General features: G+C 39.6%; 1 protein-coding gene across 1 annotated transcript; it reads right to left on the bottom strand.

The window, feature by feature from the left end:
- Window positions 1-27,704, bottom strand: LOC103374201 (ATPase family AAA domain-containing protein 2-like). The gene is made up of 28 exons (XM_008304245.1): window positions 27,458-27,704; window positions 25,486-25,574; window positions 24,851-24,879; window positions 23,024-23,402; window positions 22,038-22,107; window positions 19,659-19,734; window positions 19,423-19,548; window positions 18,322-18,388; window positions 17,005-17,082; window positions 15,984-16,092; window positions 15,753-15,868; window positions 15,421-15,595; window positions 14,430-14,518; window positions 14,102-14,261; window positions 13,575-13,665; window positions 12,233-12,547; window positions 12,026-12,143; window positions 11,237-11,423; window positions 9,559-9,744; window positions 9,263-9,398; window positions 8,214-8,410; window positions 6,801-6,960; window positions 6,226-6,348; window positions 5,897-5,977; window positions 3,942-4,337; window positions 2,490-2,617; window positions 435-563; window positions 1-323 (listed from the first exon to the last, which is right to left on the bottom strand). The coding sequence occupies exons 1-28, from the start codon at window positions 27,620-27,622 to the stop codon at window positions 291-293; spliced, it is 4,008 nt and encodes a 1,335-aa protein (XP_008302467.1). The 5' UTR covers window positions 27,623-27,704; the 3' UTR covers window positions 1-290.

The following is a 27,704-nucleotide window of genomic DNA, read 5'->3' as shown; positions in this document are numbered from 1 at the left end:
TCAGCTTTCGATCACACTTTATTAAAACTCATATCATGAAAACACACTCTGCATGGTCATAAATATTCAAATTTTAAATTAAAATATAACATTTGCAAGTATTATATATATTAATCTCCTATGAAAACATCATATGAATAAATACTCTATAATAAATATCATCTGACAGAATAAATATTGAGGTATTTTGGATTGTTGATGTGTTTCTTGAACCAAATGTCGAAGCAAGAGGAGTAAACAGCTACATGTTTGAATGCACTGAGGTTTTATTAAAATAGACCTGCTGTCGATCAGGAGAAGCTGTCGATTTCTGTCTTCATTTCCTGGAAAAACAAAAAAGAAAAACTGAAACTACAACGCATATGAGCACTGCTGAATGTGATTCTGACACATGAAGCGGAGGAACAGCGCATTGGTTTTGTGGGTCGTCGTACCTTTATGAGTTCCGTCTTGTTGTAGTTGTTTCTGTGTCTGTAGATGCACTGAGCCAGCAGAGCGTACAGCTTCTCCAGCGGCTCCACCTCGGCGCCGTCAGTTTTAGCCACGGCTTTGTTCAGGAGATCCTGACAAACACAAACAATGACTCTACTGTGGAGCTGTGACGAGTATTCAAATAATCGATTAGTTGTTAACTGTTTAATTAATCTTATTATCAGTTTGAGTCACAAATGTCTAAATTCTCTGATTGCAGCTGCTTAAATATTTTCTTTCACAGTAAACTTACGATCTTTGGGTTGTGGACAAAACAAGACATTTATCATCATTTTCTGACATTTTATAGACCAAACAAGTCATCAAATAATCAAGAAAATGACCGACATACGAATTGACAAAACAGATTTGAACTGATTCAGCCCCACTCTACCAGCAGGTCACCATTCGCCTGGTTTCACACCTCTGAATCATTTCCTGTTGGTCCTCCCTCGTATGTTTTAGGTACTTGTTTAAAACGTGCAACACACTCAACAACATGTTTCATCTGTGACCTACGAACCAGTATTGTGGGTGAGAGAAAGCTGCAGCAGCTTCCTGATGGTTTCCTGTCTGTAAGCAGCAGTGCTGCAGTTTATCCACCTGCTGCTGAAGATGCAAACAGTCTGTGGTTATTATATCGCACCAAACAGAACCAGTCAGCAGACATGCAGTGATGCTGCGCAAATGAGCTTCTGCAATAAATGCTGCTGTGTTTGCCATCGGTTCATGCTCTGTACGTGTCCCTGAATAAATAAACATTTGTTGAACAAGACGACTCTAAATGAAAAAAAAAACCACATTAATGCCAATAATCACCAGAATTAAAAGCTGGTGTGGAGCAAGTTTATTTAAATCTTTAGCTGATCTAAAGTTTTTATATCACCACCAGTGTGTGTAGAAATGTCCACCAAAAAAAAACACTGTCATTAAATAATTTATCAAATCAGTGAAGTGCTTTTCATTTAGTACCTCCGTTTATATCTACACCCCATGTTGAAACAAACAGTGCTTTTCATGGTGCTAACCTCTTCGCATATTCTCTCCTCACGTGACGCGCAAATAGTTCCTCCTCCACCATCAAGGAGGATCTTTTATTCCGTTAAAGTATCTTGAGGAGAGAGGAAACAGGTGTGTCCGACGCACAAGTCTTGTACCAACTGGTGTAACAGCTCCACATTCGTGAACGTCGGTTTAAATTCACAGGAGATGCAGCTGTGCAGCACCTCAGGAATGAATGGTAACAGTGATGCTATGGAACAACGCATTTGAAATATTTCTGCTATGGAACATTTCATATCTTTCATATCTTCACAGTCATAACAAGAGTTATGACTGGAATAGCTGTGTTGGAATATTTGCACGCAGGGAGACAAGCTCTGTAATTAGAGTGGACGATTTACTGCAGGGGGCTGCAAGGTGTCGCAGTTAGTAGCAGTGTTGCCTCGCAGCAAGAAGGTTGCCGGTTCGCGTCCCGGTGGGGGCACCGGAATCTTTCTGCGTGGAGTTTGCATGCAGTGTGGGTTCTCTCCGGGTTCTCCGGCTTCCTCCCACAAGGTCCAAAAACATGTTGAGGTTAATTTGTGATTCTAGTGTAGCCCTGTGATAGACTGGTGACCTGTCCAGGGTGTCCCCTGCCTTCGCCCTAAGTCGGCTGGGATAGACTCCAGCCCCCCCGCAACCCTAATGAGGATTGAGCGGTGTATAGATAATGGATGGATGGATTTACTGCAGAAAACAAGCAGAGCTGCCTTACTGCACCATCCACGGCAAAGTCCAAGTCCACAGTAAATCCTTCATATCAGTTTCATTTTCAGTGCGGATGTTTGTGGACAAAACGGTAACACACAGACAGCGGAAGGAAGGGAGAATGTCGACTGAGATAGTCAGCCAATAGCAGGCTTATACTGGCAGCCTACATCCTGTGAGTCAGACTCCCCGTCATAAGAAGCTACAGACGGTAACAGCTGCTGTAGAAAACCATCCAATCACACAAATACTGTTGAGCACCAACTCACCCTCAGTTTGTTGTGGTCGACGACCAGCGGTGGCGTTTCGTCAGACTCCACAGATCTGTCTCTGTTGAACAGCTGCATCTGGTCCAGGGCAGCCTTGGTGGCTCTCGTCTCACGCTTTCTCTGTCTCCCTGAAGACGAATACATGAAGACAGTCGTGATTTATCCTTCAGTTTATCACTTTTAAAAGTGGTGCAGAGGTTGGTGAGCTTTTCAAAAAGGTTGGTTTAGCCAAGCTGGGAGAGGAGCAGAGCTGCTGCAGTGGGGCTGGAGGTGGAGTCAGTTCAGTCACATTTATGACCTTTAAAGAGATTCTTTAGCTAAACACAGGATAAAAATGAATGCCAGTCTCGGCACCTCACAATTAAACATTAAAAAAATCTCAATGATTTGATGAATGAAATCAAAACATCTGGACGTGTATAAAAAAATAAAATGCATCAATGATTGGACTAATGAAAAGTGATGAACACAAGTTAATTTACTCCCTGATCCCCAAAACTCAAAGGCATGTTATTTTTTTCAAATAATCACCAAAATCACACCATTTATCAGCCAGAAACTGTAAAACCACAATGAACTGTTGTTTACTGCAGGCAGTGTCTACAAAGAGCAGATATGTAAGCAGTAAAATATAATACGTAGAGTCGCCATTTTTCCAGTTTTAGTAAAACCTGTGGACACTTGGGAAAATGTTGTGTCCACTGATTTCAGGTTTTTCAATTTTTGTAAAATATGTAGTCAAAAATGATTTATAGCACTATGTGTCTTACTGTACAGAGGATATTTCTAAGCATTCTCCGCTTCTAGTCATGGTTGTGGTGATTCCTTACAGGTGCAGGACTTTGTATATCAGTGAAAAATTAGCCCACTTTGTGGAAAAGCATTACAGAAACAAAAGGTGTCCAGGAGCTGCTTGGTGTACAGAGGGTTGGGGTTAGAAGTGAAAGGAACATCATATTATTCATTTCAAAACTGCCACTTAAGGCCTGTAAACATCCCAGGCACCTGCACTAACAGAACGCAGTAAATAATAACCAGGAAGCCAGTATTAATCATGTACACAGAGTTATGCAGAAGCAGATTTCATGTAAACCTCACACAAACCGTGTTGAGCGTCACGTAAACAAGCTCCTACGTGGAAGTAAAATCATCCTTTCATGTAGCCAGAACCAAAAAAGTCACGTTATGAAGTGTACATTTCTGTGAGGGTTCGAGAAACTTCTGCTTTCAGTTCAGCTTTGAGGAAGCTTTGCCTGAAGCCCAAAGCTCTGCAAAACCTCCCAGTGATGCTTGTTGAGCAGCAGCAGCAGCAGCAGCAGCAGCAGTAGTCCTACTTTCAGTAGGTGTTTTACACACTTTCCATCTGCAGCTTTGCAGCTCAGTCAGTCTGGTGAAGCGCAGTTAGCAAGGACAGGCACTCGCACACTCCCAATTTCTGTTAAACATACAGACCTAGTTTGTTCAAATTACTCCTGTTTAGTCTCGTATTGGCGCTCTGGGTTCGATCCCTGAGGTTCAGCCTCCTTGTTGGGACTCTGTGAAGTGGCTTGTGATGGTAGCCATTCATGAGGACTCCATTTTGGGCTCCTGTGACGCCGTTTAAGCAGTGATGGTAGCCGTTCAGAGGGCCCAGCTCGCCGTCACTGCTGTCTGACATGCTAGATGAGCTCGGACCAGCAGAACTAATGACCCCTCTGCTGTCCTCTCTGCTCGATTCAGAATTGGCCTTGCTGGACGTGGAGGAGGAACTCGAAGTTGGGGTGGGTGTCTTTTTCTTCTTTGATTTCTGAATGACGCCGGTGCTCCACTTGGACTTTCGGGGAGGTTTGTAACGCTTTTTCTTACGAGCTGGAAAGAGAAGTCAGAGGAGGGTTGGGAGTGGAGGAGAGGTCATTAAACAGCAGAACAACCTCCTCTCCTCTACACTTGAGCTCCTCATTTTCTCTTGACTTTTCCATTTAACTTGTCTGCTCTTGTGCTGAAGCTTCCTCGTCCTCCTCGTCTGCTCTGCTTTGACTCTCATGTTTAAATGAGGAGCCTCCTGCAGGTTCCTGCAACTTTACCTTTCCCTTACTTTCACTATTTTTTATAAACGCAGCCATATTTTGAAAAATATCTTTGTGTTGCAACACAGCAGCCAAACGACCCCCAAGAATTTGTTTAGAAATATGGCTGCAGATACAATTTAAAGAATAGAAAAGCTGAGATACCTCTCTGCTACATTGACAAGACCAAAAGTAAACCTCTAAAATTGACCTTAATATTATTACTGCTACAACATTGTAATTTTACTCATTTAAAAACAGCGTTGCACTCTGGGGCCAGAAAACAAATCTGATGCACTAACATGGTACATTTTTGTATTTCTTCAAGAGCTGAGGCGAGGACTCACAGAATATTAACTGCATCTACCATACATGATTAATTAATGGATCATTCAATTAAAAATTCATCATTCCAACATTTAATGGCCCCAGCTTCGAAAATGTCAGGAATGTTTTTGCATCAAATGATCTCAAACTGAATATTTTTGGCTTTTGGACCTTTGGCCAGATAAAAAGAACAAGCAAGTGGATTTTGTGAAATTACAAAGGACGCTTTTTATTATTTTCTGGTATTTTATTTTATAGACAATCCCCTCTTGGTTTTAAAACATTTAAAAATGTCTCTGAGTGTAAATAATTAAGTGTCTTCCATGTGCAAAATTGATCAAATATTTACTGCCATTGAGGCTCTGACTGGGGCATTGGCTCGAACGCAATTTAAGCAAAACTAAATTTATGTGAAGTTATTCTTTTAAAGTCTTTACATTACTGAGGGTAAATATTTTAGGGCTGTCCAGATGGACTGGTTGGCTAGTTGGTCGACACGCTCTCCTAGCAAATCATTGTTAACAGCTGCTTGGCTGAAGAGTCAGTCCGATTTCAGTCCACTAAGATTTTGTTTGGTTGACTACAACCGTCAAATATTTGTAGTTTCGTGCATCTATTTAATCACATACATGAACAGCTTTTGCAATAAAGCATTTACACTGATGTGCTCACTTTGTTGTAGTTATTGTAATTTTACTACTTTCTAGTTGGTATGTAGGACTCTGTTCTGTACATGCAGAGCAGATCTCTACGTATTCCACATTATGCACACTACTGCCCTTGTACGTATAGTGTAGCTGCCATGTGGACACAAATTCTAAACTACATGGTCATTGTTACAGATTTGAGCAGATGAAAAAATGTACGTTACGTACTCGCAGACTTGGAAAGCACAACACTGGCCTTAGAGGGCAAATCACTGAACATCAAAGAGGCAACAATGAAAGAAAAGTGTGTGTTTGTGTGAGAAACTCAAGTTCTGTTGCTGTTCAGATTATGTTGCGTTTGTTTTCAGGAGCTTTAGGTTGGACTTACATTGAGGACTGTCTCTGGGGAACAGCGATCTGCAGACACCGTTGGCCACCTTTGGGTTGACTCCAGTCCCGTATGAAAGAGCTGCCATCAAAATAAAAGTCTTAGCTTGTGGTTCAGAGGTTCAAACACATGCAGTAAGCAGTGACTCACTGAGGTCTGAAAGGTTAGCTTATTTCTTTTTCGGTGCATTTTAAGACTTAAATCCAGTGTTTTACTGCTGTGGTTGTCATTATTTGTAGGTTTACGGCTGAAGCTGAACCATCACTGCACACTTATGAGCTCCAATTGAAGCTCAAGACACTAAAGTGACAGAGAAGAAGAAGTTTCACCTCTCTTGATGCGAGACTCTCTGATGTCCTCACAGACTCTCTCAAACTCTTCGTCCAGCTCATCTCTGATGATGGCTCGTATGGTGTCCTTCAGGGCGTACGCTCGGTGACGGATGTGGCGGTCTGACACACACAGTCACACACAAACAGTAAAACACAAGGTCACTTTTCACTGTACATTATTTTGGGCATGATTCCTCAAACACGTAACTACAGCTCTGTACTGTTCACCAGACACTGAGGATTATTTTCTAATACAAGACCACCTCTCCACAGTGAGCAGGTGAGTTCAGGTGAACAACTTGCTTTTCTTCTCCTCTCAATAGAAGACATTTCAGAGGATTTTCTCTGCAAATAAAACCCACCCTGCTTAGTGACTGTAACTAACAAATGAAATCGATGCAGCAGCTGAGATTTCCCCTGGAATCCCCTGCTGAGTCTGAGAATTAGATCATGAACAGCAAGAGAAGCCTGCGGTTTTTGAACGTCACAGGAGATATGAGGCCAGTCTATTCAGTTCTCTTGTATATGGTTTGTTCGAATATGTTGTGAATGGATCCTATTGGCTGTCTCACCCATGGGGTCGCTGTTTGGGTTGTACTCGAGAGCGTTCTGCCAGATGAGGTCTGCGTCTGACACGAACTCGCCGACAGTGACGTACTTGTTCTCGTCGATGTTGGTCAGCAGCGCAGAGAGGTCCATGGGCTTCTTGACCACCATGAGGTAGTCCGGGACCTGGAGGACACCAAAGCAGAGGAACTGTGAGATTTTTGGAAACAGGTTCTGCTTGTGGTTTTACACTTTGATATAAAACATCTTGGAATTACTTATTGTTTGGGGACTTTTTTGCCAGTTGTTGCTTTTGCTCCATTTCTCAATGAAAAACGAACATTTACAAAGTAAATCAGCGAGATGAGAAAAGTAGCGTCGGTTGCAAGATAACACACATACACGGGACACACAAGTTTTATTTTGGACTTTCTAACCTGACATAAGGTTGGATAACAAACACACGATAGGATTCCCAACATTAGGATTTGCTTCTGTCAAAACAAAATAAACTTAACTCTACCCTCTAAAAGCTCAAAGCCTGCTGCAGGGTTTGAAAGGCATAGTATCTTTAAATAATGACACCATTTATCAGAAAATGTAAATACTGAAAAAAAAATCACCAGATATTCTTTCAAAACAACTTGAAATATTCACGTCCAGCATGCGGTTCCGTTGGGAATATTAAACAAAAAAAGGCAAGCTGAATATCACAATCACTTTATTCTACATGTCTCATTACCCCAAAATAGACTGTTCATACCAGATTCTGTAAAAGGCAAACATTCTGTGCTCCTTAGCACAACCTAGAAGCCATGAGTGACTCAGCCATGACCAACACAGGACAAAAATGTACAGTTTTCAGGTGGAATGCAGGCTGTGTTTACACAGAGGAGAGAGGAGACAAAAAAAAAGATACTGAGAGGAAAATAAAAAATATGACAGGGGTAAAAAATACAAGTTTGAGTTCAGAAGACTTAAAATCTGAAATTTATCAGCATCGGGTTCTGTCTCTGTAGGCCTTTTCCGTCCGTGATCTCCCCCAAACTCAGAGCTATTTTCCTGAGCTTTAGGGCTTTTTGGTGCATATAAACCACAGATAGAAATATAAACAGTGCAAGCTGCCATCACCATCCATCCAGGATTTGCGGGGGCATCAACCTCCAGAACTTCTACTTGTTACTGACCAGTTGTTCTGTCTTTTATCTAGTGTGTTTCCTTCAACAAAGACTCTAATCCTTTGCAAGATGCAGGTTTTCGCTCATCTTCAGGTGTGTAAGGTAAACTGTTTTAGATTCATAGATGTGTAAGTGTGTCTGAGTACTTCTCATCCACTAAAATCATAAGTATGTTCTTGTCCTGTGAACAGCTCAAAGTAAAACATCACCTGTTTGCTCAATATTCATTAAATTATAGCCTTCTGTGTTTTGAGCACAAACCTCCTCGATGTCAACCGGTTTGGTGAAGGCCTTGAAGCGGCGGTCCAGACTCAGGCGCTCGGTGATGTTACGCAGGAAGAGGCGGAGCTCCCGCAGCACATCCTCCTCCTGCTCCTGCTGACGGAGGCGCTCCTGCTCCGACAGCTGACGGGGGGGAGGAAGGGGAGCCACGGGAAGGATCTCCATGTCCTGAGTCACTGAGAGGGGAGGAGGACGAAAATATAATGGTTTAACTCAATTGGTTAGTCCATCTCAAAGCATCAGGGGCTTTCTGCTCCACCAGCTCTGATTTGTTTAAAACTTTTTTTTCATGAACTGCGGGTATTTAAAATAGTATCTGTGAAATTTGAGAATGATAGATCAAGTACTTTCTGAGACAACTTTTTTTTTTTTTTTTTTTTTTTTCAAGTTGCCTATCACAGCTTGTCACCTCCTCAATCAGTTCTGAAAGTTAGAAGAAAAGAACTGTCTTTTCATTTTTGTGACCAAGTGTTTCATCTTAAAAACTATTGCATATGTTTTGTTGTACATTATTGTGACATGAAACCACATATGGTTCAGAAGTTATCAGGGGCTGACTAGGTATTAATGTGAGCTCAAAGATGGAACTTTTCATGACGGCTTCAATTATTTTTTTTTCATATTTCAACTCACCCACAAGCAAATCAATTTTGAATCAATGCCATGATGAGAAAAAAATGCAATAATTAAATAAAATAAATAAGTTTTATCCTCAATAGCTCCTGAAATCTTGTCATTCAAACTTAGTCTCATATTTCAAGGTACGAAAAAGTGTGCTGAAAGTGGGTTGATTTATTAAAACAAATCTACCTATCTGATTATCAAGGCAACATTTGACAAATATCTTTCTAAATATCCATATTTCATGCTATATTTTTTTAGATAAATTAGAGCTGGGCAAGTACAAAATGGACCTGAAACAACACAATCTTAAATTCAGATCAATCCATAAAATTTTTGATGCTTAACTCTACACAGTTCAACGAAAACACCCTAAACTGAAGATTCTGAACAACACAGTCACGTACATGCTTTTTTCTTGGAGGGGGGAGCCTCAGCTGCCTGGTTGAGAAGGAGATCCTGGAAGAAGTTTATCCTCTCCCGCTTGGTGGGAGCGCTGATGGTGTAAACTTCTCCATACTCCTCCCGAAACAGACACTGGATCTGACGATAGAACACGAAAGACTTTAAAGCACTTGTTTAATATCAGAGGGATAAAAACTGCTAAGCTATTTAGCCTGTTGTGGAGAAAAACAATTAAGATATGGGAGTAAAACTATTTCAGACTCGTTGTTTCTTGCTCTTGTGTAACTTCAGGCCTTACCTCCGGGTCAAGCTCCTGATGGGGGACACTGCAGGTGGCAAGGAGGAGGATGGGGGAGAATGAGGGGATGCTGCCCAGCAGACTGAGGAAGGAGGCCCTGAGCGCCTGCCCTGCTGTGTCCCACCACTGCTGGATGTGGGGGATGTAGAGGATGCTGGGAGACGTTCGTTTGGCCTCACAGAACACCTGATCAGAGAAGACATCAACACTTACCTCCTAGAAACTGAAATCCTGCACAAATCAGTTGTTTTTCAGCATTTAACTGCATTTCTTAAAAGTTTTTCCAACACATTTTGTTAGTTTTCTGTTATTGAAAGACAGTAAACTACTAATACCACACAAAACAAATCACATCATGCATGCTGCAGATGCCTCTCATCACCATCAGATGTCATCAAAGGACCGCTCTTGCTCCAGTCATGTCCAGATGTTCAAGAAAGTAAAGCAAACCCCATTGACTTACGGTCATCCTCAAGTTTATTCATACCCTTTCTTGAAAGAAAAGGCAAAATTCACAATAGTCACTCAAATAACTAGAAACTGAAAAAAATAATAATAAATAAAAAATTGCTAAATTATAATTTTGTGAAATAAGACATTGCTTTTGAATTGTGGTTGAAAAGAATTTTTTTAAAAAATAAAAAAAACTGTCCAGGACAAATTAGAGCACTTTGCTGATGAGCAGTGGACCAAAATCAAAATACCTGTCAACAGATGCAGAAGTCTGATTGAGAGTTACAGAAAACACTTGATTGTAGTGATTGGCTCAAAGAATTGTTCAACAAAATATTAGTTTACAGGTCCCATCAGGCTTGTTTGCTTGTTTTTTTTAAAAAATAAATATATTTCTGTTGAACCACAATTCAAAAGTAATGTCATGATTTTCATTACATTTTTATTTATTTTTGCTTTTGTCAATTTCAACTTATTTCAGTGACAGCTGTTTATTTCTTTCTTTAATGGGAGGTTATGAATACATTTTCAGTATAACTTTCATTCAAGTTATCTAAAGTAAGACAAGAAGAGGGCAAGCCCCAGTAATTCTCCACATGTGTTTTTACAGTGTATAAAACAGATTGCAGATTTTCATTTCACTTTTTGTCTGAGGATAACTCTTCCACTCACCTCAGCTGAAGAAAATATTACTTGTGGGTCCCTACTAACTCCTATTTGAAAGGTCAGTTGAATTTTTCACAATAGAGCTGATAAAAAATTTCATCTACTGATCGTTCAAGTCATTGTTCAGGCAAAAATCAAAGAAGTTCTGGTTCCGGCTTCTCAAATTGGAATATTTGCTTTTCTACAGACTGTGAACCTGCTGTCTTGGGCTTCAGAGAATAACTATGGGAGTACTTTACTGTTCTCTGGCATTTTACACACTCAACAGTCAATCAGTTATTAACCCACTGAACCCCAAACCCACTGGAAAGTTTAAAAGGCATGTTTCTTGACAAAAAATCTGAAACTGAAATTTTAAAAAGCTTAACTGTTGGTAAATTTTAATAATAATTGTTGGTTACATGATGGAATAAGAAGTCCTTGCTCTGGCCCCTGATGTTTTTGCATTTTCTGAGGACCAACAACCCTCCTGTCACATTAAAGTTGCTCAAAACTTTTAGAGTCATTTAAAGGTTCAGTTCAGTACACATGATGGATGCAGTGTTTGCTGAGGAGTCACCTGTGCACAGGCCTCCTCCGGGGAGGTGCTGCTGACTCCAAATAGCACCGCAGAGTCCAGGCTGTGGACGGTGAAACGCTCCATAGCGTGCAGAACGGCGGGGGCCAGGTGGGAGGTCTGACCGGCGCCGGGGCGACCTGCCAAGAGCATTCTGGGCCGGTGAGACGTTGGCTGTTTGACGGCACTCCTGTAAGAAGCACCAGAAAGGTAACAAAAGAGTAAATCTGTAGTTTGTCACAACAGATATTTGAAATACTCCATGACAAACATTTATTATGCATCTGAAATTAAAAAGACCAAGTTTAATCAGGAAAAAAAAACAGTTTGCTTAGTAGTAGGAATTAAGTGACACTTCATTTAATTCTCCTCCCTTTGCACTTATAATCAGTATGTAAATGTTTTAAACATAAGGTTTTTAATCATTTATTAATGTATTTTAATAAAGCTCTAATTTCTCATTCTAAATGTGTTTTAAAAAGGCTTTGAGATATCTGTTGAAAGTTTGCAAAAGCTGTGAAAATATAAACTATTTAACTTTTCTAAGGATTTGTTCATGTGTTTGCTTGAACAGAAAGTTGTTGTTTTATGTTCCAATTTTAGAGCCTGTAGAGTTTATACTGCAGTCGGAGATGTTTCATGTGAAGATGTCATAATAGTTGTTGTCTATTTTCATGAAATCTTGTTGATGAATGCAGAAATTTAAAATGAGGTGTTACCACCTTCTTATGTTCTTTCACTCAGATAAAGACACTTTACTCCAGGTCTCAGTGAAGTTTTGTTCAGACTCACCTGGCAAAGTGCAGGAAGTTTTTGTCCTTGGAGGGTGATGGTGCTGAGATGCTGGGGGTTGTGGAGCCTTCGTCTCCTTCAGACATCAGACCATCATCAAGGATACCAGAGGTCAGATCTGACATGCACAAAACAGATTTGTAAAGCGGATGTGATGTTTTATCAGGACTGCAGCAGATTTGCCTCTACCTTTCAACTGCTACTCACCTGGCTCCCTCTTCCTCTTCATGCCCTGCTCAGCGTGAGGAAACAGCCTCTGCAGAGCCTCCAGGATGTCGCGCAGGGCGGCACCCAGCAGTGGGTGAACCACGGGTGACAGGGGTTTGGCGGGGGAGGCAGCGGAGCGGTGCGAGGCAGGCGACATCTTCCTCATGGCTGCCACAAAGTCACAGCTGCTAACGGCAATGGAGGAGACGTCCAGCAGGAGCTTCTGAGAAGTACCGTAGATCTGTGGGTAGCGACGACGCAATGCGCACAGCGCCGCCTCGGTACACACCGCCCTGATGTCAGCACCACAGTAACCTGAGAAATGGAGGTTCAGGAAGAAAATTCACCAAAAAATGCATTACTGAAAGAAAAACGACTATAAAATCATCAGCAAGGCCACTCTCAAAGGCAAATCAGCAAACAAACTGGATACTCAAGATGTGGTATTCAGGCTCTTATAAAGAAATGTTAATATGTGGAGAGATGAAGGACAAAAAGGAGTGAAAGGTGGAAGAAAACTGTCTACAGAGAAGTTTCCTCTTTGAGAGACTGGAAAAAATTTAGCAAAGAATGTGCTCAGCTTCTGGCAGCAAGAGTTCTGAGGACTGATGAGTAAAAGTTTGAAATGTTCAGGTTCAGTTGATGACAATATGTGAAAAGAAAAGTTGAACAGAGCTACAACAAAGAATGCCGGCAGCCTTCGGTAAAACATGTGGGAGGCTCCATTGTGGTCTGAGCCTGCACATCTGCCTTATTACAGCTTTGACAAAACAACAAATCTAATGATGCCCACAGACAGAACTGTTCATAGCACTTTTCAAAACCAGCAATGATATGAAGAATTTGGGGCAAGACTATTTAAGGCTATATAGACACAAAGCAGGAACTTAAATTGGACTTTAAATATAGTTGGAAGCCATTGTAGTGTCATCATGGGGTGTTGTGAGAGCAACATTTAGTCTCAGTGACTCATGTTGCTGCAGGGTCGTGGACTAACTGTAACCAGGTAACAGCGACTCAATTTAGACAGGAATGCAGAGCATCACAGTAGTGTTAACAGAATGACACAAAACCATGAATAGCCATTTGCAGCTGCTGAAAAGATAACAGAGGATGTATTTTTGCAATATTCTTCAGGTGAAAGTAGCAGGAATGAATGACTGACTCAACATGTTTATCAAATTTTTGTCAAACCTGTCGTCTCAGGTTTTAAATAAAGATTTTCTACTTGTAACTAATGTTTAGAGGTTTTGGAAGATGTTTCCAGAGACCTGATGTGGGGGGAATTATTCTAATAATGAGCTATAATAATGAGTGATTACCAACATCTAATGTACCGTACCAACACATTTCTCAGCCAGTTCTTCCAGAAAGTCTTCAGACGGAGGAGGCTTCCACTGCCGGGTATGGATTTTCAGTATCTCTTTTCGAGACTGAAACACACAGATGGATGAGCTTAAGTAATTTTTAGTCAGAAATCAACAAACAAAACAGATTAATGTGAATTATTATTGTGAATGGTGACAAAACTCTAAACCTCTAGAGTGAAAGCTGTGCCATCATTATGTTAATATATCTCCAACCAGACACAGAATTATAACAGTGATCCTGTGAACATGAGCTCATGTAGTAACTGCCATTTGCTGCATCATATGCTGTATAAATAAAATAATTTAAAAAAAGATGTAATAAAAAAAAAGAAAAAGAAAATAAACTATATGATAACAAGGAGCACAAACTGCCTCATAAAATAAATAAATAAAAATTGTGGGCTTTAGCAATCAAAACATCACAAAGCCTAAAATTCTCAGTACAAAACAAAAGATTGGCAAGTGGAAAAAAAATACAATTAGTTGAATAAAGTGTCACCTCTTTGTCGGGCAGCCCAAACAGGAACTCCCTGTCAAAGCGTCCAGGCCGCCGCAGCGCCGGGTCGATGGAGTCCAACCGATTTGTGGCTCCGATCACCACGACTTCCCCTCGACTGTCCAGCCCGTCCATCAGAGCGAGGAGCGTCGACACGATGGAGCTGCAAGGATTTGAAACATCAATGACTCTTTGTGGTACAGTTTTGTTCAGGAACCAGAGTGATTTGGCACAAATGCTCTCACTCTTATATGTGCTGTGTATGAGATAGAAAGAGAATAAAGCACTTTGGCTCAACAGCAGTTGATATATTTAAATAACAGTGACGGACCTGTGTATCTGATCCTGTCTGCTGGATCGGACCGGAGCCAGACCATCGATCTCATCAAAGAAGATGATGGACGGACGCATCTGATACGCCTGAGGACGACACACAATGAAACACACTCAACCCTTTGCACTCTAAACAACATGCTTAAAGAAAACTGACACTTGTGTTTGTGTTTTAGATCAACGACAGCGACTTTTAAATGTAGGACTTTTTAATACCACATACAGGGTATGTGGTATTAATCCTTAATCCTCTGAACCCCAAAACCTGCCAGTAACACAAAGTCCACCATATCCCAAAAAAAAAATCACTCAAAACACACAACTTATCATAGAAAGATGCTGTATAAGCAGAAAGATTCATCAGATCGCCAACTCTTGTCAACTTATCTGTGGCGTGCCGTTCTGTGGAAAATTTTAACCAAATCCAACCTTAACATTGTGACATTTCAACAAAATCACTTTATTCCACAAGTCCAATTTTAAATTCTGTCAAAAAATAAACTATGTGCGCTAAGAGGATTCTTTGAAAACCCCAAAAGTTATCCGCGGTGCAACTGTCAAGCCACATGTCACTCAGCAGTCTTTGTCAAAAGATTTGACAAAGATTCTGGGACTTTTCAGCTAAACTGCAGGCTGTGTTTACACAGAGCAGAGAGGAGACAAGTTTGGAAACAAATCAAGGATATCAGTGGTAAAATATCTATATTATATTGAGTCACCATTGTTGTAGAATAGTAAAAACACCAGTGGGCACTTTTAAAAATGTTGTACATGTAAAATAAATGATCAAAGAAATTCAACTGTTTTTTTTCTTCTTCTTTTGTTTTATGTTTTATGACATTACAACTGTGTCCTATTGCACAGAAGACATTTTGTGTTCTTCCTATAGCCAGTAAAAAAAGCAGAGGCTCAGGGTTCAGATGGTTAAATACAGTGTAGCCTGCAGTCGTCCAGCAGGGGACAGCACAGGGACGTCAAGTGAACGTTACCTGTTCAAACAGCAGCCGCAGCTGCCGCTCCGACTCGCCCACCCACTTGCTGAGGCAGTCGGCTCCCTTCCTCATGAAGAAGGTGACCTTCCTGTTGCCATGGCTACACTCATTGGCCAATGCCCGGGCAACCAGAGTTTTTCCCGTCCCAGGAAGGCCATAGAACAGACAACCTCTGAAGGGAGACACAGAGTATGTAAAAAATTTAGAAAAGTTAAAACAACTTGCAATACATGTGTGCATTTGTCAGTTTTTTTTCCATGTTTCCTTTATGCATGAGCATCAGCACTGTATATTGCCCCTGTAAATATGTGAATGTGTGTGTGTTCCACCTGGGAGGCTGGATCTTGAAGTTGTCAAAGACCTCAGGGTAGAGAAGTGGGAACACAACCATCTCCTTGAGAGCTGAGATGTGACCTGACAGACCTCCGATACTGTCAAAACCCACCTGAGGAGGGAAAGAAGGGAAAGTGAGGAGAAAATGTAAAATACAGAGCAGAGAACGACAGACGCCAACAGCCAGTTCACTGACAGTTTTAATGGTTTAATATGTCATAACTCACAGACTGATCGATGGCCATTGGATCAATGTCTGCAAGACCTGCTCCTACAGCCATCTTGTCTCTGCGAGTCCCCAGAAGATCCTCTGAATGCAGACCGAGAGGACGACAGCTGGAAGGAAGAGTCACAATCACACAAACATCGGGAACGTGAAGAGTAAAACAGATTTAGACTAATATCTTTTTACATATTTGGAACTGATGTACATTTGCAGTAAAAATGAAAATCTTGGTGTCAATAACTCCAACACTGAATAACTGAATAACTCCAACACAAAACTTGGGCCAATTTATTTTTTGTTTTTCAAATAGGTGTGTAGATAACGTGATTGCTGAGATGATTACAAGCTTAGATTTGGTTACGTTTCCTTATAGAACTAGAAGACACACATGAGGAGCTCAAGGACTGTCAGAAAGTTGAAAATCCAACAATTGTCCTTCTGTTTTTACAGTTACTGATAAATGGTGTAGTTTGGGAGATTTTTTAAAGTCTTTTCGTGATTCTGAGATGAAAACATCCACATTTCCTGCACAGAGCCTTCATATTCTGTGTAAAAACACACAGCCAACATATTTACATACTTACATACATCTTCTGCTAAAATCTTTAAATTCTGGCAAATGTAAGCTTGTAAATCCTGAGAGACTCTTTTCGCTTCCTAAGAAAATGAATGTCACTGTCTGTGGTGAAAAGTGATCTGATCACTTCCAATAAAGGGTGAATCTTTTAGAAAAACAGTTTTGGCTACTGGGCGTTTCCTCCTGAGTTTAGTTACCTTACCTTTGTTTCACCAGTGTATACTTTATTGCTTGGACAACGCATTGTGTTTAACACATTTGTTTGAAAGGTGTTGAGGTCATTTATATCTTAAAACAAGACTTCATCAACTGTATGGCCTGCTATTGTCCTCACAGTAGTTCAAGATGTTCAGGACAAATCAGCAAGTGGTCAGTCAGTTCAGTCAGGTGTAGGAACAGTTTGTGTCATTGTGCTACAGTGAAGACCTTTATTCTACCCACTGACCTGGCCAGTGCTTTTTCGTCTTCGTCATCGGAGTCGTCGTCCTCGTCAGACTGACTGGACCAAGCACTCTTAGTGGGTCTGGAATAAGAAACCAAATAAAAGAATGCAGTAGAAGGTAAAGGGAATGGACTTAGTGGTGAAGTCTTGCTGATAACAAACATAAAAACACACTTCTGTCATCATTCATTTTTCTTTGTCCCAAATTCACATGTGAACAACCAAAACTCATACAAGAGCTATTTCAGATAAATAGTTTACTAACGTACGACATTCACATCTCAAGTGTCCAGAAATAACAGCATTATAAAAATAAATTAATAAACCACATATTGTGCCTTAAAAGTTATTTAACCGCAGGAACCTGAGGCTATTTTCAGGGTAATCATTCAATGTCAACCTTGTGTAATTTCAACAACTCGTATCACCAGAAAGACTGACTTCTGCTGTTTGATATGCAGCCTGTTGTAAAATGATGGGTGACACGTTCAGCCGAGAAGCAGGAGTGTGACAATGGCTGAGTCATAAACATATCAGTTTGCAGAAGTTTGATCTGTCTTTATTACGTTCTCACATTGATAAGTAAAGCATCATTAGCACCGGTTCTGTGCTTTCTTGTGAGATTTGTTCCATAGTCATGCAATGATGAGTTTATTATTATTATTTCAAATGAGAGTAGTTGGCGTGGAGATGGACACACAAAATGATTTTCATGCTAACACGTCGTTGCACAGAGAAGCAACTGTCATGACTACAAAAATCTCATCATGCAGTTTGATTTGATATGTCCTAAATTTTGATGTTTAGGTAGAAAACCCTCATTAAACCAAACTGTGTCATTGCAGACCAGGAGCTGGTTTCACAAACTAACTTTGACTACAGCTAAAATCAAACTAATAGTCAAGTTGTACCAAAACCATAGCTGGCTGAACAACTACATCTAGATCTCTCTTTTGTCCAGCAGAAAACTTCAGAATAATTGACCAGCTACAAGCACATTGTACCAGAAAAATACAGTGAAAAATGTAATAATACAGAAAAAAAAATTGATTTGGAAAAAAAATGGCAGATTATTGCTGTTCTGAAAAACTCTTTCCTGTTTCATTGCTACACAACACTATCAAGAAACCATAAGTTATATATTTTGTCAGCTAGTGCCACTGAGTGTAGTGCAGACAAATCTTAGAGAAACTGGTCTAACAGGTATTTCTCCATAGCACAGCTGAAAGCAGTGTTCATGAGTGTTTGCCACAAACGTTCCAACTGTAGTATTTGTGCTCTACTTTAGACAGAACAGAAAACTTCTGCCCACAGTCTGACCTGAAGGCTCCTCTGCGGCCCGTGTTTGGTCCTGAGGCGCTGATCCGGAAAGTTCCTCTCAGAAGCTCTAATCAAGAGAAAACACCATCAACAGACCTTTAATGTGACAGAAAAACGCTAAATGTTTATTTTTCTACAGCAATGTTTCAGCAGAATCCTGTTCACCATTTGCTGTACCTGCTTATTATTCTTTTCCTATGATGGCATAACACAGGAATACTGTCAGAAGACTGTAATGACATCATATATTATAGGATTCTGCTGTCATATCCAATCCCAAAATACAAACGAAGGAAGTATTGTAATGTTTGTTTCATATCGTGTGCATTAAACATGACATATAGGACCAGGTCTACTCACAGGCAGCATTGTTTTTTTTTTGTTTTTTTTTATGAACACTTATTGCATTCAATCACTAAATTATTCTAACTTGAAGGCTTTTAAATCACTTCCAAATTGAACATTGAAAATTTGCACCTTATAATAAAAAAAATATCAAACATTTGAGGAAATTTAGAGTTTGACAAATATTCTTTTTTTCTTTTTTTACTTAAACATCTCAAAACACTATAAAACAAATTATTTTTCTATATTCTGTATTCACAGCTGGAAAAGTCAAATAACATTTACAGAAACAATACTGGCACAAACTACAGATGAGTTCTGTGTTTTCCAAAACATGTGAGATGCTGTTTCTGTTGCCGCTGTTCATTCAAAAGGCCAACAGGAGACGTTCGATCTTGTAACAAAATGTTCATCTGCCATTTTGATTGTAAATAAAAGGGAATAAGCACTCAATCATCTAAATAAATCGGCATTACAAAACTAAAATCAAATATTAGTTACGTCACCCAAGAGAAGTACCTTAATATACAGCATCATGGAAAAAGTTTCATTTTAAAACTGCCATGTTTTAAAGATGTAATCCAAATGTAATCACGTAATTCTTGATCATGTAACTATAATCTAATGACACATTTCTACAGTTGTCTATTTTTTTGTTGTCTGACTACATAATCCCAACTACCACTCGCACTGTTAATAAACATACAGAAGTGTGGAGTTTTGCACAGTCCTCTGTTACAAGCTCTCTGTACTGACCGCTGCTAGGTCCCTGGTAGAGCGACGACGCTCGGCTCATTTTGGCGTCAAAGCTCTGGTTTGCACTGCAGTTACTGTCTTCATCTGCAGTCACTGTCAGTCTGCTGTCCTCATCTACGACCATAGCTGGAAATACCAGAGAAGAAGAAACGTTTTCAGAGCACCACATCTTCCTCTCTTCTCCCATAATCACCTCCCTCTCTTACTCCACTGCTCTGCTTATTGTTCGTACAAACCGTTGCCATCCTCGCTGTCAGTGAACTCTCTCTGTGGTACCGGTGTTCTTGTCCTCTGGGCTTTGGAGTAGATCTTCTAAAAATTAATCAAACACAGACCCACTGTAAGAAACTCATAAACATTTGATCTTAAACATAAATTAAGGATGAGGCTCTTATTAGGGATTTCCTCTGTCATTTTAATGTCTATATCTTAGGCTTGTGCTGCTTATTCCTCTAATTAACCCCTGATCTCCACAACCTGCCGGTGGGATTGAAAGGTTATCTAAAGAAATACCAAAATGACATCATTTGTTAGCCAGACACTGTCAGATACTCAACTTAAACATGACATTAATGTGTCATTCAATCAGGAAAATTATCATAGTCTAAGCCTGAAATTGTGATATCAGAATTACTTCATTCTCCGTGGCTTATTTAGAAATTCACAAAAATAAATAATAAAATAGAACATTTGCATCAGATACTTTAAAAAAAAAAAAAAAAATCTAAATATCGATAGTATGTAGAGTCACCCTTTATGCCCAGTATTAGTAACAGTTGCGCACACAGATGTTTTGCATTTTTGTGCAACAAATAATGTAAATAATATTAAATAATAACAAATAATCAAAGGAATTCAATGGTCATTTTGACTTTTTTATATAATTTATGTTATGATAATGGTGTGGCGGATCTTGACATCAAGTCCGGCAGCCCTCAGATGCTGTGACTGTGTCACTTTGGTGGTGTTGGTGGGAGACACAGGGTTGGGAGTGTTTTTAGACCATGAACTCTGTCAACAACCAGCCTGAGGAGGACTTGCATGGAAGCCACTGACGAAGGGTGAAGTGGCTTCATTATGAAGGGATATGACCGGCTGTTTATGAGCCAGGGAGGGAACACGCTTGGACTTTGTTCATGCAACCCAACTTTGCATTGTTGTCTTGTGTGTTCGTGAATGTTTGTGTCTAATTTCCTATTGAACAGTTTTCTTTTTGCTACTGATGAAGCGGTACATATCGCTGTCGCCTTATCGTTCAGGCCTAATCAGAACCAAAACTTTCTCAAGAGGTTATACTTCTACATCTTTCTACTGGTGGACTAAACACAAGAGAAACTAGTGGCCATACAGCAGAACCAAAGTAGACTCAACTTCTTGTCTTCGAGCAGGTACATAATTTACAATTCTGGCTTTTTGGAAGATCAAGATTGAACCTGTGATTACAAGCGTCAGCCGTACACATCCTCTGATTTGGTTAGACGGGAGGCCAACCACTTCAACACGAATGTCAACACTTAAACTTCATGTGACACAAACACAAAAACAAGGGCTGGTGCCTCTCAGGCTCTCAGCTGCCTTCCAATATGGTGGCAGCTGATAGAGATGTCACCCCCTCCCCATGAGCTGCGAGCAGACGGGTGGACCACCCTCCCGACGGCCTGATAAGAGAGGCAGCGCCCACTGAGACTGAGCGAGTGTGTGAACACGGACTGAGCTGTGGGTTTTAAACTGCTTGAATGTAAACAAAATTTAAAGAGACAGTTAAAACAGCAGCGGCTTTAACAGCTCTGATCAAAACTGAGCTGCGTTCAGAAGCAGGTCAAATACTACAGATGCAGTTTCATCTGTGTGACAGAGATTATACGTGTGGAGCAGCTTATTTAATTTCCTCCATCTTTGGTGAACATTAACAAAATACAACTAATAACACTGCTAATTGCCACCTAAGCTGGGTCTCTTGTCTTTTTGACAATGTGTATTTTGTTTAAAGATTGCCAAATGCTATCATTTGTCTTTTCTGCAAACCAAATCTACACACGGGTATTAATAAATATAACCTTGAGCCTGATCTTGACCTTGACCTGGAAACCTCAGTTTTCATTCAAATGTCAGAGAGAAAAACAACAGTTTCTATTAAAACTGTGTTCTGTGGATTACTGGTGTAACTGTTACATTTTTCAGTGTCAATCTTTCTCAATTCTGTCAGCAACACAAACAAAACCCCATTCCCCACCACTGTATTAAAGTGAAGGCAGAAATCTCAGAGACAGATGCTTCAAAATCTGTACTAATAAAACCAAAACTACAGTGTCTGCATTAAAAAAAACACACCAGCTGAGTTTCTGTTTTGTTGTGAATGTGAATATGTACAAATCAGCAATCAAAGCTGCAACTTGAATCCTCAAAAATGCTTCAAATCCTGAGTGGATTATAAGCACAAACTGACATGCAGTCACACAAACCAGGTAAAGACAAGTGTGCAAATGCAAACTTCAGCCACAGAGTCAGGATGCAGAACAGATGTAGAGAGCACAGCTTCTTCAACAAATGTGAATAAACTGAAACATGCAAAACGAGGAGTCAGGGCTGAAATGTTACAGCACAGCGTTACTCACTCCTTTGTTGCTACTGAGGCGCCTCTTCTTCTTCATGTTGTCTATCTCCTTCAGGACTGAGCTGGCAGCACTGCAGAGAGAACAAAGCGGAAATAAATATATAATAAATCTATATTGTCACAGTCATACCAGTATTTCTTTTTCAAACGTGGGAGAAAGTCCTAAAGAGAAAGCATAAAATAGCATACAGTAAACACAGTAAAAGTCAACAAGGTTTTTGCAGGGTTAAACATTAGACTTTAAATTTCCGACACTTTTTTTTAACCATCATACTGATCAAAGTACAAAAGACAGCAACATAAGCCAGCGTGTAAAATTAAGAATGACATGAAATCAGTCAATACTATTGATTTTTTCCATTGTTGATTATTTATCGATGATTTTCTCCACCTCAAACAGTTTCTAGCTGTTTTGTTGCTCCTGATACAATTTTTCCTCACTGTGGAGTCATTTTTCAATTCAATACAAAGTCCTGCACCTCTACTGAAACAACAGCAGAATGGCTAGAAGCAGAGAGAGCTCAAACATGTGCCGTAAAGCACAGTTATACTGCAGTAAGTCATAAAAAAGAAAGCTGAATTTCTCAATTATTCATTTTACAGAATTGGAAAAAAAAACTGAAAACAACAATACTCTACCAAGAAAAAAGGGAGCCGCAGTGTATCTGAAACTCTGGATGTTGTGGTTGATTTTTTTTTAAATGCTGTGTATCAGAATGGAAGCAGAAATCTTAAAAATAGACATCTTGCAATCTGGAATCAAGACCTTCTGCAAAGAAACTATATTAAATCTTTGAGTCAAGTATGAAGGAAAGAATAGCATGACGTATTGTGGAAGAAGAAGCAAACGTATTAAAAAGTGATAAATAAAACTAAAATTATCTGCAGGAAACTTTTAACCTGCACCGATATCTAGACTGTGGGGAATTTTGCAGAAACTCATCACTTTCAGAGTGTTACAGCCTAAACTGGCCCATGGTGTCTTACTTGGTGCTGATGCCGTTCAACATGTTGGGGGCCTGGTATCTGCTGGTCAGTTTGGTTGGTCTGGTGCTTCTCCTCAGCCCACTCCTCCTCTGCCCACTCCTCCTCAGCCCAGTCTTCCTTTCCCCACTCTTCCTCGGACTAATCTTTGTCTGCCCACTCTTCATCGGCCTGGTCTTCTTTTCCCCCCTCTTCCTCTGCCCAATCTTTCTTTCCCCACTTTTCCTCTGCCCGCTCTTCCTTTCCCCACTCTTCCTCGGAGCAGTCTTCCTTTCCCTACTCTTCCTCGGCCCACTCTTCCTTTCGCCACTCTTTCTCGATAAAATCTTTGTCTGCCCTCTCTTCTTCGGCCCACTTTTTCTCTGCACACTCCTTCTGCCACCTGGAAACAAAAGTAAACATTCATGAATGAATGCTGTCATAAACAATGTCACACAAAAGCTTGTTCATCAAATTTCTGGTATGACGTTCAAGATCACACATTTTGTTAATATTTTATGAAAGATTACTTTCATAATTCCTTTTTCTTTTTTTTTTTTCAAAAAATTCAAAAGATTCAAAATAAGAAATAAGTGTCCAAAGCAAAAGTCTTGCCATCCTGCATGCTCAGTATTTGGTAACACCACCACTGGCAGCATCACAGCCTGTAAACACATTTTGCAGCAGCTCAGAGTCGTTCAGTTCGTCTTCCTCCTAAAGGTTTCTAGTTATGTCAGATTCTTGGGCTGTCTTGCAGCTCTGCTCTTTAAGGTCTAACAGATTTTCCATGATGTTGAGATCAGATACTGTGAAGCCAAGACCTTGTGTTTTCACCTCTTGAGGTCATCCATTATGGATTTTCAAGTGTGTTTAGGATCATGAGACTGTTGTAGAAGCGCTCCTCTTTTCATCCACAGCTGTTTTACAGATGTTGTGAAGTTTGCTTCCACAATTTGTTGCTGTTTAATTGAATACATTCTTCCCTGTACTAGTGAAATCTTCCCTGGACCGCCAGCTGCAACACAAACCCAAAGCATGATGGATCTAACCCTGTGCTGAATAGCTGGAGGCCTGTTCTCTTTGTTAAATTCTGCACCTTTTTTTCCCCAAAACATTGCTCCTTACAGCCAGAAAGTTCTGCTTTAACTTCATCAGTTCACAAGACTTGTTTTCAGAATGCAGTTTCTGGCAACTGCCACTTCTTAATTACAATGGAAGCTGAGGAAACAGCTCTCTGAAATCACATTACTATCATCTTACAGTTTCTTCTGCTTTGTGGGCATCAGTTTCAGTCAAATGTTCAGACTGCTGGGCAGCTGCTTGGAGACAGGCTGCTGATTGTTGGGACAACATTAGAGGAGCTACAGTGCCTATACAGCTCTGAAACTTCTTAATGATGACTAATCAGCCAATTAAGGTCCCCCAAATTTTGCTTCTTTGACTCTAAAATTATACAAAAACAAACAAATAAATAAATAAATAAATAAAACAATGATGTTAGTTAAAACCATGTTTCTTCTTCAACTTTCCACCTTTAAGAGATCAGTTCATCTTCTACTCACCTTATCATGAACAAGGACAGAAACTTGAACCACTGCGTGCACTGAGTTTGTAATATGTTGCAACAAAATGCCAGTTTATGCTGGCCACTTTATTGGTAACCAATGTCAACTTTAATGTTATCCAATACAGCAGCTCGACCGTTAAGTGTGTAGGTTGAAATTTAATTGTATGAATATTACTCAGGCTGTAGCTTGTCCATATATGAAATAAATGGGTCACCCTTTGGGCTGTTGTGAAGTGCTATATAAAAAAACTTTGACTGATTGCTTGATTGATTTATGTCCTTACCTGGAGACTTCTGAATCTTTGAGGATTTCCTAATAACACAAAACAACATTCTCTGTGAGAAAACATTCAAACCGGTACTACAGAATGATTCTGTTACATTATACACTGATTCAAGTACTGCACTTCAGTCCAGTCTCAAGGTGATTGTATTTAACTCAAGTATTTCATATCATCTGTACTCCTCTATCTTGTCTTGTCTTCTTCACCTCTGTTCAGGAGGAAATATCTGACTCTATTACATTTGTGTAACAGATACAGTTACTTTTCAGATCTTAACTGGACATAAATACATATGAGTGAATTCAATACAATTCATTGCACCAGACTGAACCAGTGGAGCCCAATTATTTTGGGCTCCTTGCATAAAGAGTCCAATTGGGGCTATTGGGGTATTTTTTAAATAGTGGTACTTTTACTCAAGTAATACTGATGTATACGTTTGTGTACATATACACATACACTTCACACAGTCAGAAGTATTTTGAAAAGGACACAAAAAGACCAGGTACTCAAATGTACAAACAGCAGATTTTTAACCTATTATTTTCTATCAACTACCTTTCAGTTAACTGACTGATCATTTCCTCTCTAAACTTGGTTTTTAAAACATCATTTATTTATAGCTTTGGTTGTACCTCTTGACAGTCTTTGCTGATTTCGCACCTCCATCCCGGCGTGTTCCTGAACCAACGCGATTCTGTCCTTTACGCTTGGCGATTAATCCCTAAAGAACATTTCACAGCTAGAAGTCAGTGTCATACCCACCACAAATTCATACCAGCATAATATCCACACAGGCAACGCTGCACACATCTACTGTATGTTCACAGTTTACTGTCAAGGAGTAAAGTACTGTTTATTTTCTAAAATATTAATTAAAGACATGCGGACTGCTTCTAGATGTGTTGAGGGTTTTAAACCTTTATATTTATGAAGCAACTATTTACAGTGCTATACAACTGTACAACAACAAGCTGGATGATGTAACTTAGAGCCAGGGTCCAATATTGACCCTGAAAGTCTGAAAGAAAATAACATACATATTCTCTCAATTTTTAAAGCGTGAAAGCCTTGTGTTTGTTAACTTTTACGGTGAAACAGTGTGCATTACATACTTTTAGCGTACATAGAAACTTTGCATACACAAAATTTAAAAAACAACCCAGCCCCCTTCCCATTAAAAAAAAAAAAAAGACACCAAAACAAAGCTGTAGTTTATTAATAAAAAAGTTGACAAAAGTGCAATTAAATAATTAAGATAATCAGGTAAAAGTTGAGTCATTAATGACTCAATACACAGATACAGATTAATGGGTGGTTATTATTATCAGTACCATTTTTGGCTACTAATCAAGTTTAAAATATATCAGTATTGCAATGCTAAAAACTACAATTGTTAAAAGTAAAGGTTCTGAATTTTAACTTTTTTATGCTGGATTTGCTGGATGCAAATTAACAACTATCTGTATTTTTAGGCTGTTGAATCTGTAACAGAGCTTCACATTTTAGATCATGTATTGTGAACAAAATCTAAATCCATCAAGTAAAAATTTTAAAAAGTGGAGTTAAAGGCAGAAAATTTACATGATTTTACATGAAGTCAAAATGTAAAGGAGAATAAATCAAAAATACTCCAACAAATACCTCAAAATTGTACTTAACTACTTGAGAAAATTTACTGAGTTACATTCCACTATAGATCATGATATTATAATATTTTAAAAAGTATGATTTAATGTTATTTACAAAATTCATTCAACCTTTATGGCGACCTGTCCAGGGTGTCCCCTGCCTTCGCCCTAAGTCGGCTGAGATAGGCTCCAGCCCCCCCACGACCCTAGTGACGATTAAGCGGTGTATAGATAATGGATGGATGGATTCAACCTTTATTCAAACTCGGAATACACTATGGTATGGAAGACTTGTTTAAAAAAAGCTAGAGTTAAAGAAAAAATAACTTACATATATAACAATGAGAGTAAAAATCTAAAAATATGAAAGGTGAAGTTAGTATAGTAGCAAAAACATTATTTACAGCATTTAACTTTTTTTTTTAAACATAAAAACAACTAAAACAAGATCAGCTGGGAGTAAACTGAGTACATGCTGTAAAACATAGAGGTTGCTGTTTCAATGATTATTATTTCAGTCACTGTAGTGTGCAATATTTATTTTTTCATTTGCAATATTTCAATTTCGTGTGCAAATCTCATTATCATGTGTGATATTATTTACCACCTCAGAATCGTTGCTAGTATTCCGTTTGACTTTCTGTTCCATAGCTTTATGTTAGCTTATTATGTTTTCAGCAGTGTATTGAACCTACAGCTTACTGATTTTCTGCTAGACACAGTTTTTCTTATCTCGGGTCATTTTGTTTCTGAGCAATGTCTGACTTCATGACAAACACCTTCCTAATAAGTTTCTGGAAGATTTATATTCTTTCTCCGCAATGATAAAAACTAAATTTGTCTAGTTTTCAAGTAAACTGAAGTTGCAACTTTGACACGTTAATCGGTTTTAACAGCTTGAATCTTTGCTTCTGACAAACTGACTAGAAACTGACTGAGGCTTCCGTAGAGAAGCTAAACACACAGCCACACTCACCTTCGACGGTCCAGATTTCTTTGGCCGGGTCACCTTGCTCTTTTTTCGGTTCCCCGGCTGAGCCCGGGTCTTGGAGCTCTTTACCGGTTTGTACTGTCGCCGCAGCGGCCCGCTTTTCCGTTTCGCGTCCCCCCTGCCTCTGCCTCTGCCGCCGGCCGTCACCATGGTAACCAAGCACGAACAAGCTAACACGCGGAGAGGGTTGGTGCTAGCTTACCGGCAGGTTAACGACAAAGGTGTAAAAAAA

The sequence above is a fragment of the Stegastes partitus genome, unplaced genomic scaffold (assembly GCF_000690725.1).
Source record: "Stegastes partitus isolate 25-593 unplaced genomic scaffold, Stegastes_partitus-1.0.2 Scaffold2176, whole genome shotgun sequence".
NCBI classification, from domain to species: domain Eukaryota; kingdom Metazoa; phylum Chordata; class Actinopteri; family Pomacentridae; genus Stegastes; species Stegastes partitus.
Note: the sequence above shows the minus strand (reverse complement) of the source record. Positions and strands in the feature narration are given on the sequence as shown.